This window comes from Schistocerca nitens, chromosome 4, assembly GCF_023898315.1.
Source record: "Schistocerca nitens isolate TAMUIC-IGC-003100 chromosome 4, iqSchNite1.1, whole genome shotgun sequence".
NCBI lineage: Eukaryota > Metazoa > Arthropoda > Insecta > Orthoptera > Acrididae > Schistocerca > Schistocerca nitens.
In genome coordinates, this window is record NC_064617.1 from 594,615,791 (window position 1) to 594,632,195 (window position 16,405).

The 16,405-nt window shown below is 38.6% G+C and overlaps 1 protein-coding gene across 1 annotated transcript in view; it reads right to left on the reverse strand.

Annotated features, from left to right (window-relative positions):
- LOC126251375 (MAP kinase-activating death domain protein) overlaps nt 1–16,405 on the reverse strand; it is a 595,744-nt gene that overhangs the window by 114,709 nt on the left and 464,630 nt on the right. The window contains exon 31 of the mRNA XM_049951759.1: nt 5,997–6,269. Within this exon, the coding sequence (XP_049807716.1) occupies nt 5,997–6,269 (273 nt within the window). The remainder of the gene's footprint in view (nt 1–5,996; nt 6,270–16,405) is intronic.

The following is a 16,405-nucleotide window of genomic DNA, read 5'->3' on the forward strand; positions in this document are numbered from 1 at the left end:
CAGTGAGAAAGAGCCCTTAAAACAGTATTGGTCCATACAAAAGCCAAAAGGTGCGTGAAACAATCTACACCAAAGCAGAAGATTTTATATAGGACACAACTGGAATCTAATGAAGTTTTCCCAAGATTGTTAGGAAGGAACCTGTATTTAGATCAACCAATCAAAACAGAGGCAATAGCATCTTTGAATATATGTAAATTCTTGATAGCAGTTCAGGAAAGTTGCTGGCAGTTCCAAAGAATGATTGAGAAGTTATAAAGTCAGCTTGGGGCAACTAGATAAGTTGTATGAACGCCGAGGAAGCAAAAAATCCAAATATGATAGAGGGCTATATGGAAACAGTAAGAGGAATGCTGGCACACAATTAATGGCCATCGATCAAATCGAGAGAACAACAGAAAATTTTAACATGTTTTCAAGGTCACAGAGGCTACTGCGAACAGCATGCTGGCTATGGCCACCAGAAAACGGCTCGAACAACTACACAGTAAGTTTAGTCGGCCAGCAGGAAACAGAATGTAAACAACACTGGCATGCTGTGGCATGATGGGAACAAGTAAAATTAAATCTCAGGGTCCTGAGGCAATCCAATGAGGAACAGACATTGTAGGACCAGTGGAAATGTCAACATGCAAGACTGAACATGCAGCTGCTCCAACTGATGAACTGACGCAGGAAAATAATGAAGTACCTGATGAGACCATACAGCCTATAACAGAAGCAGATATTTTTGGAACCAGAGAAGATGTTTAATTTGACTCTAGAAGAAAAGTCAATGCTGTGCCACAGAAGCTGTATATGAAATGGTTAGAGCACAAAAAAAGGATACCAAACTTTCCAGGGAATGTAATATGTATTACACTTTCTACAGGTGCAAAAATCAAGGTAATTAAAGAGCAAATCTTAGTTACAAGAGGCTATATGATGAAGATTATGATGTATAGGCACTTGTGGTTCCTGTGTTAGCATTAGCCTGGGTATTAGGTGTTGACTGTTTGATGGACCACAAAGCTCATTTGACATTTTTGTAGAGGTGTAAACAAAAGGAAAGGAAGCTGTTGTTCATTTCAAAGGGAGACCTGATATTAGGGAAATGGTAAGAGCCACTATGTCATACTGTTTGTATGATTTGCAGTTAGCAACACAGAAACCCATAGAGGCAGAGCATTATGCAAGAAGCAATGAAGATAGAAAGGCAAGGCAGGCACAGAAGATCTTGAACTTGTAGTTGATAGAAAATACAAATCACGTAACATCAAAACTGGGAAGAATTGAAACAGCTGATAGAGATTTCAAGAAGGCGTAAGCAGATTTTTGTCAAGTGAGCCAGAAGTAATAAAGAAGGCAGAATATAAGCTTCAGTGAGAGAGTGTGAAGCCTATTTTGTACCACCATATGCAATCCCATAGTCAAAATGTGAAACAATAGACGAGGAGATTCAGAAGAAGTTACAGATGGGAATTACTGAACAGTTGACAAGACAGTATAATAGCTGATTACCGGTATTTCTGGTAGAACTGCGACATCAGATGTGTACTGGATGCATGTACAGTGAACAAGGTAACATTTGCACAGTGTGAAAGACCCAAACCTTTAGAAGAATTACTCCAGAAATTTCATGGGGTGAAGGTTTTTAGTAGTATCAATGACATGTGGTCTGGATACTGAATGACCCTCTTGCACAGGGATTAGATGGATAGATCACGTAACTAATGAGGAGGAACTGAACAGAACTGGTGAGCACAGGAATTTGTGACACAACTTGACTAGGAGAAGGAATAGGTTGGTAGGACATGTTCTGAGGCATCAAGGCATCACCAATTTAGTATTGGAGGGCAGTGTGGAGGGTACAAATCATAGAGGGAGACCAAGAGATGAATACACTAAGCAGGTTCAGAAGGATGTAGGTTGGAGTAGGTACTTCAAGATGAAGAAGCTTGCAAAGGATAGGGTAACATGGAGAGCTGCATCAAATCAGTCTCTGGACCGAAGACCACAACAACAACAACAATAAGGTGTAGTACATTGTACAGGGTAAGAGACATTGAGGAAGTACTATTTGATTCATCATATAGTCTTTATCAGTGTGTAAATTGGTCATCACAGGATTGGAGGCTGTGTATTCCATCACACACAACTGAAAGCTGGCATTGTAGACGATTTTCAGTATTGCCCATTTTGGTGCAGACAAATTTTGTATATTTTTTTGAATGAAAAGAAAGATTTGTAAGAATCTCTGCATGCGTGGTGAATGAAGAAATACAGAAGGTTCATCATGAGCATAAGAGACTAGTATTGTATTATAGGCATTGAGTGTCAGAATACTGTTGAGTTGGAAGCCATGAAATCTGGTAAACATGACAGAATACATCATGTGGAGACCATCAAGCCATATCATTGGTAAGATGGAGTGACTAGTATGATCAGTTTCTAACCACTATGTAGTGTAAAAAAAATTTTGTGATGTATGTGACTCTGTGGATAGCTATCTTTGTGCAGTCACAGTTATTTATTAGTATGTAAGAGCATTTTGTGTGTTTAGACCTATGAAATGAGTACACTCAAAAATAGTGAAAATTTTTGTAGTACTGATAAGTGTTATTATTCTACATAATCCAACAATCTGCCTATACTCTGTATACATACGGTAATAAAATTTGTTTCATGTACTTATTTTTGCTCTGAAGTAGCAAGGTGGCTCAAGTTTCCATTTTGTAACTAAAGTCTCACAATATGTTGGCATCTTGGAGGGTTTTTCCCTGACATATATATTAATCACTTTTATACTGCATTTTAGATATATGATAAGCACAATATCTGTGATGTTCATAGGCTCACTGACAATTTCTCTTAGCTACTTAATTTCATTTGCCCTGTTTAATATTAGCTGAGTACAGTGTAAGGACTACTACTGCTAGACATAAGCTAAATGTATGATTTACAGGCCAGGAGTAGGTCAGCACTGATGGGGCACAGCTGCATTGTTTCAGGTGTACTAGAGATGGATTACCATAAGGTGGAGAGGACAGTCTGATGAATGTGCATTGTGGCTGTCATATGCTGTAACAGCAGCTGCTTAACCTGCAACTGCAAGTGGGCAGTACCATAACACAGCAGCCCCTCCCCAATTATCCATCTAATGAGCATCACAAAGGTGCAGTACTGTGAATTACAAAAAAATTTCTTGTGAGAACTGTCAAGCTGAAGTGAGCGTGCATGTGTTTTTTTTTTTTTTATTTATTTATTTTTTTTACATGACTGCATCCTTTGTAGTGCTTATGTAACCATTTTATTTTTCAGGGACTTAAATAATACTGTGCTTTCTTATAAACACTATCTTTTGTCTCTGTGATGTAAAAACTGATCAATATTATGACTATTATGTTTTGTTCTAACCTTCATGATATTACTATGTGGTCATTATGTATCTGCATCTGTATCTGTGAGATGGACTAAACCCACCCACCCACCCCCCCACCCACCCCCCCACCCCCCACCCCTCTGAAATAACCTCTACCAGAGGGACCTTATTTCTTGCTTTTACCAGTTCTCTTCTAGACTTCGAAAACATTTCTGTGTGAGAATGTAAGCACACTGTAGTATCACTCCCTTACCTGCTTGCCTACTATTTATTTATTTTCTTTAGTGCATGGCATTTAAGTACATAATAATACTATCAGAGAGAGCTGGTTTCTTGCTTTCCCTGGTTCTCTTCTAGAATTTGAAAACATTTCTATGCAGGAATCTAAGCATACTGTAGTATCTCTACCTTACCCACATGCCTATATTGATAAACACCTCTCTGTGAAGTGCAGAGCACAATTGTTGAGAGGCATTTTTGGTTTCCATAATGTGTATATGCTTTAGTGCTGACATCTTGCAGGCAGAAAACAAATTACAATATTTTGTTGGAGCAATTAAAGTTTTTACCATGGAAGCTGTGTATTTTACATCAGTGCTGATGGCTCACTTTTGGTGATTTATTTGAGAATTTACAATTCTGAAATTAAGTGATGAATTCCAAGAAAACAATAAACTGCATCATGATGGTTACAGTACACGCCATGTGGACTTGATTAGATCTGATTGAACACTCTAACACATCAGGCAAAACCTCACGAGCATAGATACCTTTTGTTCAGACTTCATGCCGCTAAATCCTGAAACTGCCTTGTCACAAACAGTCATGTGTACACTTGTGAAAATAATAAGTAATGCCACTAGAATAGATGGCGCTAATTGAAAGATTTGTGCTACAAATCTAATTCGAACAGTATTTTCTGTGTTTGTGCTCCAAGTATTTGAACTGAGTGATTAATGTTTCAACAACAGACTTCAATATACTTTAACTACATTGCTGAAGTGCCAATAAATGATCTCACAGATAATATGTTAAATCAATGTAAATGGTGCAGCTTATTTAATGGTTCATTGCACAATATATTTGAATATCTGCCAGTTGCTTGTGGCTGTCATTGTGTGGGTAGTTTCCCAGCCTGCCATAACTGATAACATTACAGGATTCTATCTTTAGCTGGCAGTGGGAGAAGCAAAAGGACAATTGCCACAGGGAAACTAGGTACTTTGGATTTACACATGTGATCATAAAACATTCAATCCTTATGCCTATGCTTATGAAACTTTGTGCAGCATTTGTGAATGAGAGACCAAAAATTCTAATTATTTTGATGCCTGGGCATGTTACAATGTGAAGGACACATCAAAGAAATTTTGACATAAACATATGAAGTTATAAGGTTGAATTTTGTGATAGTGGTGCATTAGGAAAGATGCTTAGAATATCGCTCAAACAGCTAGTAAACTGCTCTACAGTTATTGACAAATTATTCAGGCAGATTTGAATAGATTGTGGCAGCACAATTAGTCTAAGACTATCAGAAAAAGTGACGTGTAGAATATTTTTGTTTTCTGAACTCATGTTTTCTTTTTATACATGGTTTCCCACAAGCGCATTCCATGTCCTACTTAGTGAGTATCTTCTTTCTAGTGTTGCATGTATTCAATTCACAGTTTAATAGAGTGTGGGGTTTTAATATTCTTCACATTTCATCGCAGACTGGCGTTCCCAAAAGTGGTGTCCCCGAAGAAGGCGATGTGCAATCAACAACACATCATACATGAGGATACTCAGCTGGCCACTATGGATGCCACTCCTTTCAAACAATTCAGATGAAGCAATTTCTTTTCCTCCAGTGCCAACAAATGTTGGACAAGAGCTGGGTACATTGCATGATTTGCAGCCCATGAACAGTTCATTGACTAGCTGCACTGCATCCTCTGAATGAGTAAAGTTTAAAGTTTCAGTAAACTGTTACAATTTCTAAGTAATTCCAGAAATATATCCTGGGTTGGACACAAAAAAAATGTGGCAAGCCTATCCATGTATCTCTTGATTTCACATTTACAATTTTATCATAGTATCATGGTTAATTTAACTAAAAATAGACTAATAGTTCCATAAATGCTGCCAATTGCTGATGTGATGTGTTAAAATTAATTTACAGCCATTTTCCTCTTAATTCATAATTTTTACAGAGGAAAGTATATCACTTTCCTCCAGAATGCACATGCTTATAATGTGATAAAACTTTTTAACAACAAAAGACAAAGACATCTGATACAGTAAAAAAGAACACCATCTAATAGAATAAAATTACTGTAGTAACTGAGATAATACTTTAACTTATACTGTATGTGTTATTTTGCAAACAAAAATACCTCCCCTTATCCGTATTTTGTTCTTTGTGAGACACTGTAACAATGGGAAAAGGTAGTTTACAATAATCAGATGGAATACAGTATACATTGGAAAGCCTTTGAGAAGTGACTGCAGTAAGTCAGTAGCGCATTGCTCCCATATCCAAACTGTGGGATCCTACAATTCAGTTTGTTAAGGTTTCACCATTAATATTTATTTAAAATGCAGGAACTTACATTTTAATATTAAATACAGTATTGTTTGAGTTTCTACTAACCTTTTTCGTATAATATTTATGCAACTGTGTCTGACCACCATTTCGTCTCCAAAGGCACAGCACCTTATTTTTTGGGCTGTACGTCATGTTAACAAGCCGTTCAAACCACCACCGCTCAACAATTGTACCATTCACAGAACGCAAGACAAGTCCATCTTCACGAACTTCAAGGAACAGTAAATCACCAGAAGGATCTACACCTGCATGAACTGTAAAGCTTTGTCGGTGCATCTGCCTTGAGCCTAGTGGCTTCAGATCAATGTCATTGCCATGCTGTAAAAGCAATATTGAGAAAAGTGCTTCAACTCTGTATGTTCAATTAGTTCATATCACACATTTCTTGTATGTTTGTAAAGTTAAGTTCTATCTATTTACAAGTTTATACTAAGACTTAATTATTTTATTTAAACAATAACTAAACTTAATTTTCTTCTAAAAAGTAAAAGAATTTGTCAATCAGATAGCATTTTAATTTGGTTGTAGTAAATTTTATTATCTATTCAACTCTACAGAGCACAATATAAAGGTTCAGAGATCTTTATCTTTGCACAATCACCCCATTCTGTAATGGATGAGTAATGTATAGTATGAGTCATTTTCCTTTTCACTGTTATGCCTATATGAAGGTTTCTTTATTTCTTTAGCTGTGACAGATAATTGATTCAAAATGCCATAAGGAGGATATTGTATAGTGATGCTGTCAGAATACTTATTTAATTTCAAGAAATTTAAGTGGGGACACTACATGTTCTGATTTAATATTTTTGTACAATAAATGCTTTCTTTTTCAATGTAGAGTTGGCCCAAGTGTACTGTGATATTATAGGCAAAACATTTTTTTTTTCATTTAAATGTCCAAAATCTGTTCTTACTCATGACACAAAAATGATAGAACCTGGGTATTTCAGACACTGCATAGCTAATTTTCAGTTCAATTTTCATCAATGGCCACACTTGAAAATTTTGTAGCCTCCTCCTCATTCAGTGAGTTTTCTTTTAGGGTAATTGTTAATGGAGAAAGTGAGGCAGCAAATCTTGTGGACAATGCAATAGAATGCACTGTTTTTCATCAAAGATGAGTGATACTCAGTTTCAAAGAATCAGTTCACTGTTTTCAAAGAAATTAAAAAAGAATTTTTATGTCCATAACATCCTCCTCCAAAACAATAAAAGTGTCCTGGAGCCAACTTGTCTCCCAAAACCTGTGACAGTATCTTGAGTGTTCACAACATATACAAGTGTCAGTATATGATTCACATGGCCTCTGGGATTCCCTACAGACAGGAAAGTGATATTAGCAGAAAATTGTTGTAAAATACATGAAGACTTACAAATGATTATTTCTGTGTGCGGGAAATGGCATCTGACTCTCAAGTTAATGCACTGTAAAGCCCATAACCAGATAAAAAGTATGATATTCTCTGAATATGCCAACAGAAGTAAGCCATTAGAATCAATGAAATCAGTCAAATATGCAAGGGGCATGGCAGCATGTTTATTGTACAGGAGTCACCAGCAGGTATCCTTAGTGTGTGCAGTGATGAAGAGAAAAACAATGTTTTGTACTATATGTTATCTTACTCAAACTGTATGTAAATCAACTGAATAACACAGTTCAGCTGCTAAGACACTGGCCTCATATTCTCAGCAGGATGGAGTTTGCTTTGTCCAGCCATCCTGGATAAGGTTTTCTTCAGTTTTCCTAAATAATTTCAGCTAAACGGTTCCTCTATCGAGGCCCTAGCTGACCACCTGTTTTATCCCCATAAAAAAAGCATACTTATGTACTCACTCTCACTCACTCTCTCTCTCTCTCTCTCTCTCTCTCTCTCTGTCTGTGTGTGTGTGTGTGTGTGTGTGTGTGTGTGTGTATTCTGAGTTTTTGATTTTGATTGCATTACCATGACAGTTCCTATATCATGGTGGGATGTTGCTTGGATGAATATGCAAACAAATAAATTTATCAGTTTCATTTATTAATACACCTAGGAATTTGGCACAATTTGCTGAGTCCAATTTTTTGTCCCTATAGTTTATTTCATCTCTACATTGTGTTGATTGTTTTGTGGTGAAATTAACAACTTCTGTTTTTGCAAAGTTTGATTTCAGATTTTTGTAGGAAAGTCCCTGCAGAAAGTAGATACTGTAGGATTAAAGAAGACCACTCACCAAAAAGCAGAGGCACTGAGTTGTCGATAGGTACACAAAAGAAATAAAATCTGTTAGTTTTCAGAGTTATCCTTTGACAAGATAAATATGCAAACACACACACACACATCTATGCCCCAATGTGGTGCTGGCTATGCTATTTTGTGGCAGGTGGACTGGTTCTGGTGAGGGGAGGAGGGGATAGTGTTGGTGGGGTGCGTAGAGGGAGGCAGAAGGCAGGGAGAAGAACTGGGGGTGGGTGGCTAGCTGCTCGCAGGGAGGTGGCCAGTTTATCGGCTAGGAATGTAGGAGGGAGGGGTGGCAGGTATATGGGCTGCTACAGTCATAGCAACCCATATACCTGCCGCCCCTCCCTCCCACATTCCTAGCTGGAAAATTGACTGCCTCCCTCCAAGCTGCTAGCCGCTCACATACAGTCCCTCTCCCTGCCTTCCAATCCCTCTACCCAGCACAAACAGTTCGCATGCTGCAAAACAGCACTGGCACTGTTAGTTTAGTCAGCACCACATAGGGGCATAAGCATGTGAATGCATGAGTGTGTGTGTGTGTGTGTGTGTGTGTGTGTGTTTGCCTGTGTGTGTATTTTACTCTAGCTCATCAAAGGATAGCTCTAAAAGTTGGCACATTTTATTTCTTTTATGTACGCCTATCGACAACTCAATCCTTTTGATTTTTGGTGAGAGGGCTCCTTTTAAACTTAAGTATTTAATTTCAAATTATTGTTTTTGACCCACATCCCTACTTCCCCAAGTGTCTTCTCAATATTGCAGATTAAGTCTTCATTGGTTTTCCAGTAGACTATCGCTGTTGAGTCATCTGCAGAAAGGTTGATATCAGACTAAACCTGGGCCTAATATTGAAACTTGTGGAATGCCTTATGTGTGTGCTTCTGTGTGTGTGTGTGTGTGTGTGTGTGTGTGTGTGTGTGTGTGTGTGTGTGTGTGTTTCTAGCCAGACAAAAATTTCTTGCTACTGTCATTAACAAGTATTCTTTCTTTTCCATTTGCCAAGTATGATAACACCCAGCTAAGAGATTTTCCTTAAAAACAATATTCTGTCAGTTTTTGGAGCAGCAGGTCAGGATTTACAGTGTTGATGGCTTTACTAAGACCACAAAAGATGTCCAATGCGCACATTCTATAACATAGATCTCAGCCTACTTTCACGACCATAGCCTTTCCTAACCATACTGACTGTGTACAAGAATGTTTTTGGATGAATTATAATTTCACATATTTTTGGAAAAAAAACCACAGGTAATAATGAGATAGGCCTATAGCTTCACATTTCATCTTCTTTCCCCTTTATAGGAATTGGCCAACCTTCAGCATATTTTAATCAATCTAGGAAACATCCCTCTGCAAAAGACTAGTTGATTAAGAGGGAAAGTGGATCTGCAATATGAGGTGTACAACTCTGCTTCCGCCGTTTGCCAATAGGTGGCAACAACAGTAAGTAGTGGTCAAAAGAAACAGATCGTAGATGTTAGGCAGTTAGCTTGGATCTCGGTCAACATAACCTCATTCAAACATTAGCCGATTTGTGCCTGCATCATAAAGTTGTTCTTGATTGAAAATGTCAGTTTACAAGCCTATTTCTTGTCATTTGTGGGAGGTGTTACTGTTTTGTTTCAGTATGAAGAAAACAGTGTCTGAGTCTCATCAAATGCTCTCCAGTACGTATGGTAAGGGCACTATTAGTGAAAGAACATGTTGTGAGTGGTTTCAATGCTTCAAGAACGATAATTTTAACATCGCAGACCGGCATAGTGCACGGTAGAGAGAATGTTTTCGAAGATGCAGAATTGGAGACATTGCTGAGTGGAGACTCATGTCAAACTCAAGATGAATTGGCATGATTAGTGGGAGTGACACAGCAAGCCATTTCAAAACATCTCAAGGCTATGGGCATGATTCAGAAAGAAGGAACTTGTGTCCCGTGTGAGCTGAAACCAAGAGACATTGAAGGGCATTTGTGTGTTTGTGAATAGTTGCTTCAGAGGCAAAAACGGAAGGGATTTCTGCATCACATTGTGACCGGTGACGAAAAATGGGTTCATTACAATAACCCTAAATGCAAAAAATCATGGGGATATCCCGGCCACGCTTCCACATTGATAGCCAAACTGAATATTCACGGCTCCAAGATCATGCTCTGCATTTGGTGGGACCAGCTCAGCATCATGTATTATGAGGTGTTAAAACCAAGTGAAACAATCACAGGTGCTCATTATCATTTTAGCAGAGCATTAAAAGACAAATGGCCGAAATACAGCAAGAGGCACAATAAGGTGATTTTGCAGCATGACAATGCTCGACCCCACGTTGCAAAAGAGGTCAAAATGTACTTGGAAACATTAAAATGGGAAGTCCTACCACACCCGCCATATTCTCCAGACGTTGCTCCCTCTGACTATCACCTGTTTAGATCTATGGCACATGGCCTGGCTGATCAGCATTTCTGATCTCATGAAGAAGTCACAAACTGGATCAATTTGTGGATCACTTCAAAAGATGAACAATTTTTTTTTTTTTTTTTTTTGGCACAGGATTCGTAGACTGCCCAAAAGATGGGAGAAAGTAGTGGCCAGTGATGGAAAATACTTTGAATGATACATGTGTAACCAATTTGTTTCATTAAAGCCTCAAATGTTGGGGAAAAATGGCAGAAGCAAAGTTGTACACCTTGTATTATAACAGACTATTGTTATCGTTCCAGTGGGAATCTCATCCCAACCCAATGGGTTTAAATTTGTTTGGTACATTCTGAATTTGATATCATCAGAACTGGATACATGGGAAAAACTTAAAACCAGGGGAATTTCTCTCTGCCTTACTAGGATTTGTACTTGGTGGCAAGCAGTCACAAATTTTATTACAACTAATGAAGAAGCCATTGAAGGATTCACAAACAGTGCTGGGACTGTAACAGCTCTACCATTTATCATTAATTTAGAGGGGCATTTTCTCTCCATTTCACTGCCGACTTCACTTCTTATAATAGGCTATTTGCAGTGGTGTCAGAATTAAACTGGAATGATACCCTGGATTTTTATTTGTAAATGAAAATGTAGAAACTAAGTTTGGCACTTCTGCTTTTGCTTTGATAATCCCAGTTTCAATCACTGTCTTGTCCATGAGTGTCTGGACACTAGCTTTGGTACCTCTTACAGTCTTTCAAGATGAGCACAACTTCTTATCATTTTGAGAGAGATCCTGCAATATTCTGCCACAGCAGTCACTGAAAGCTTCTTGCATTGCTCCTTCACAGCCAAATCTGTTTCATTCAGCATCTCCCTGTCTATAACCATATGCTTTGTTTTACACCTATTATACACTAGTCTCTGTTTCTTTAGTAGTCTCCTTATAGTAAATATTTACCATGGAGGGTCCCTCCTATCATGAACTGTTCTACTACGTAGTTACCTAGTTAGTGAATGGTGTAATGTAGCATCCTCAAATCTCTTCTTGGAATGTGTGATACACAGCTTTTAATGTATTATTTGATACTATTTCACAATTATTATCCAATATTTAATGCTGTGTGGAGGAACTGCAGATTATATACCTACTGACACCGAACACAGCACATCTTCAACAGAACTATAAATTATAATAATTTTTAATAATGTGCTTATGAGTTTAGAGTAAGCTAAAATAAAATTGTTAATTCAAAAACTTTTGTAGTGCAGTTATCTTTATATAAAATTAGCATTTTTAGATCTCCACAATATGGGCATACAAATATCAAGATCATTTAATAACATATAACATGAAGTACAAAGCAACTTGCTGAAAAACAAATGTTATTCTTAAGTGAGATGTGTAAATGTTAATAATCAAAGAGATTGCATTATTTAGTAGAAATTTGGTTTTTCATAACTAAGTGAAATTTACTGCATATATTTTATGGAGTTTAAATTTGGAAAACACAAAATAAGAGCCCACTGATGATGCTGATGCAGAAACTTCAGCAAAACATGTCTGGGAAATAGAAGAAAACATAAAATTGTGTTTTGCTCAAGGTGCACCCCCTCCAAAAAAATCTGCTTCTGTATAAGTTTTTCTCCACCGTAAATGACATAAAATTCTGTTTATAATAATACCTAAAACTGACTACATTGGTAAGGCTTTATCGAAGTGTCCATGGCTGTAACAGCAGAAAGAGTGGCAGCCAGTTGGCAGTCGTTAAGGATGCTCATAGAAAGCAGTACGATAGAATAGCAGTTGTAAAAGTTTGTTAATGGCAGTAAGCTTGACTTATCAGTTAAATTAAGTCAGTTTTTTTCTTTCAAAAAGTTACCCTCTGTGAATCACAAAAAGGATCCAACATGTTTCAAAAGCAAAGACTACAGTTCTCATACAGTGAAAAAAATTGACAATAGTATATACATGAACCCCAATTATACAAGCTAAGAACTGACATTAAATTAGCATTTCCTGGTACAAGTCACCTCAATAGCTGAGTGGTTAGCATGGCTGATTGCCATCCAAAGTATTAGGGTTCAATTCCTGTTACTGCCATGGATCTTTCATTGGTGACAGGACTGTAACAGGTTTCACTCATCCTCATGATGACAACTGAGGATCTTCTTGAATGAGAAGTATTGGCTCCAAGGTCAGCAAAGCTGACAATGGCCGGGAGAGTGGTGTGCTGACCCTGCATAGCCGGCCGGTGTGGCCGTGCGCTTCTAGGCGCTTCAGTCTGGAACCGCGTGACCGCTACGGTCGCAGGTTCGAATCCTGCCTCGGGCATGGATGTGTGTGATGTCCTTAGGTTAGTTAGGTTTAAGTAGTTCTAAGTTCTAGGGGACTGATGACCACAGATGTTAAGTCCCATAGTGCTCAGAGCCATTTGAACCATTTTGACCCTGCATACAGCATCCAGATGATGTCATTGGCTAAGGATGACACAGAGTTTGGTCAGCCCCAATTGGTCCATCTGTGGCCACAGCAGTATAGCTTTGGTTTAACTTTGATCCCCCTCTCCTCCCCCAAGAATCGTATGATTTGCTATATGTCTCAGTTAGTAGCTGAGGCATATGCAATCTTGGACTTAATTTTTTTATGTGTTCCACAAGAACAGGAACATTACAATGGTCAACAATTCTTTTAAACCTGAACAACAGTTCTTCGAGTCAGCTTTCTGTTCTAGTATTATATGAGCTCCAGGATTTTAGTACTATCAGCTGTATGGAGGATTTCTTTGGACCTTACACTGACACTTCCAGGTCCCTTACAGCTATTGTTAACTGGGATGGATGGTGAGTCATCTACGTTATAAAATCCTTGTGTGCACCCTACACACAGTCAGCTAAATGGGTAGCAGAATCTGATGACTCATGCACACCAGACCATTTGGAGGCTCTACTGTTCTCATTCCTAAGGCTCAAGACCAGGAAGTTGCATCCTAGCTTGATACAGAACCTTTGAAGTGTCTACCGAGCGAGGTAGCGCAGTGGTTAGCACACTGGACTCGCATTCGGGAGGACAACGGTTCAATCCCGTCTCCAGCCATCCTGATTTAGGTTTTCCGTGATTTCCCTAAATCATTTCAGGCAAATGCCGGGATGGTTCCTTTGAAAGGGCACGGCCGATTTCCTTTCCCATCCTTCCCTAATCCGAGCTTGCGCTCCATCTCTAATGACCTCATTGTCGACGGGACGTTAAACAAACCTAACCTAACCTTTGAAGTGTCTGGCTCAATTCTTCAACTCAACTCAGAATCAGGGGGCCATGGTCAGTCCTGGAAACAATACTGCAAATTGTGAGCATCTCTGGAAATCTATGAGCAACGCCGGTCTTCTCAACTTTCTCTGGCAGTCGCTGGAATGATCCAAGTATGATCTTGGAGCCCAGATGACAGGCATTGTTTGTTCCAATATCCAGCACTATCTGCACCCTGTTCCTTCAAGGGCAGCTAGAACAGTCTCTTAAATATTTTGAATGAAGCCCTCAGGCACACACAACGAGTGCACCTGCTGTTCCTTCCCATTCCTTGTTGCCTTTTTCCCAATGGGTACCATCATTTACCATACATCTGAGGCACCAAAAATTAAAAGATGCCTGAACTTTTTTTGCATTTGCCTCCTCTTGACACAGGACACAGCAGGTTTCACAATAAGTAAAGTGAGCCTCAGTGGTTCAGTTTCAGTTTCAGTAAAAGACAGCATCTTGAACTTATTGGTTAGGGGGACAGGTATAACAGCCTCTGTTCTTCCTGGTTTCTATCTTCTCTGTATAACCCTTACAAAGACACATCACTCACAGAGTAGTGGACAAGCAGTGATAGACCTATACTTCCCGTAGAGGTGACAGGATCCACAGGAGAGGATAGTACTTGAGATATTTGGTACCACAGGTACACAATTCTTTGGAGCTCTTACAATCCACCTATTCATCACAGCTTCCAAACATTTGACAACAGTCGAGGTGATTTCCACTGTTTATGAATGTCAACTAACACATCCTGTGTTTGAGAACAGCATCCAAAATGGGGCTGCATTGTGGCTGGTGCAAAGTTTTACAGAACATTAAACAAATAGTTTTAAAAATAAGCCTGCTGCTTCTTTATCAGTTCCTGGATATGTTAAGCTAAAACCATTACTACTTCCCTTCAAAAACTGAAGCAGATAATACACAAAACAAGACAGTCCAACAGCCATTGACAATTTGATATTAGATCCAACAAGTATTAGTAACTTAACTGTGAAACCAACAGTCAATTTTTTTATGACCATGCTCAGATGTTAACAATAACAGACAGAGACTGGTCAGGCACATATCGCAGAAGGAAAGCATTGGCTCCCAGAATCATAAACAATGGCTCAGTCAGAGTGTTTAGAGAGAAACTATGGGAGGAGTGCTGAGGAGAAATTTATAACGTAGACAGAGCAGATGGAAAACTGAACTGTTCCTCAAACATACAACAACACTTTGGGACATCTTTACCTCTAATACAAACAAGAGCGAAATTGAACGAAGGAGAGGGTTATGATTAAAATATCCTGCACTGGGATGGGAGAGCTTTACCATATTCAGAGAACAAGCTGTAGACATGAACCAAAACTCCATTGCCGCCAGTGTTGTAGAACCCTTTAGTCTGTTACTGAGACAGTGATACACATGTACCACGCTCAAAAAAATAAAACACACCAAAAATGGGATAAAAACTACTTGGAATATTGTTAAACAAGAAGAGGGTTAAACAAGGAGAGGGTTATGATTAAAATATCCTGCACTGGGATGGGAGAGCTCTACCATATTCAGAGAACAAGCTGTAGACATGAACCAAAACTCCATTGCCGCCAGTGTTGTAGAACCCTTTAGTCTGTTACTGAGACAGTGATACACATGTACCATGCTCAAAAAAATAAAACACACCAAAAATGGGATAAAAACTACTTGGAATATTGTTAAACAAGAAACCAACAAAAATATCAGTCGAACTGAAATTTAACCTCCAGAAAATACAGTAGTTCTGACATGGATTGTGGCACTTTCAAATCATTTGCCACCAATCATTACTGTCCCGCAATAGCAGCAAACATTGCACCCACTAATAAAAAATCAAATAGACGTACACTGTCTTGTGCAGACATTGCATGCATCACAAATGACCATTAGTTTACAAAATACAATACTCCTAATGAGATTACAAAATTCATCAGTTTGCTAAAAAACAGTAATTTTGCTCACTATAATTGGGAGATAAGATACTGCGTGAAGAGTTTGACAGAGCACTGAAAGACCTGAGTCGAAACAAGGCCCCGGGAGTAGACAACATTCCATTAGAACTACTGATGGCCTTGGGAGAGCCAGTCATGACAAAACTCTACCATCTGGTGAGCAAGATGTATGAGACAGGCAAAATACCCTCAGACTTCAAGAAGAATATAATAATTCCAATCCCAAAGAAAGCAGGTGTTGACAGATGTGAAAATTACCGAACTATCAGTTTAATAAGTCACAGCTGCAAAATACTAACGCGAATTCTTTACGGACGAATGGAAAAACTGGTAGAAGCGGACCTCGGGGAAGATCAGTTTGGATTCCGTAGAAATGTTGGAACACGTGAGGCAATACTAACCTTACGACTTATCTTAGAAGAAAGATTAAGAAAAGGCAAACCTACATTTCTAGCATTTGTAGACTTAGAGAAAGCTTTTGACAATGTTAACTGGAATACTCTCTTTCAAATTCTAAAGGTGGCAGGAGTAAAATACAGGGAGCGAAAGGCTA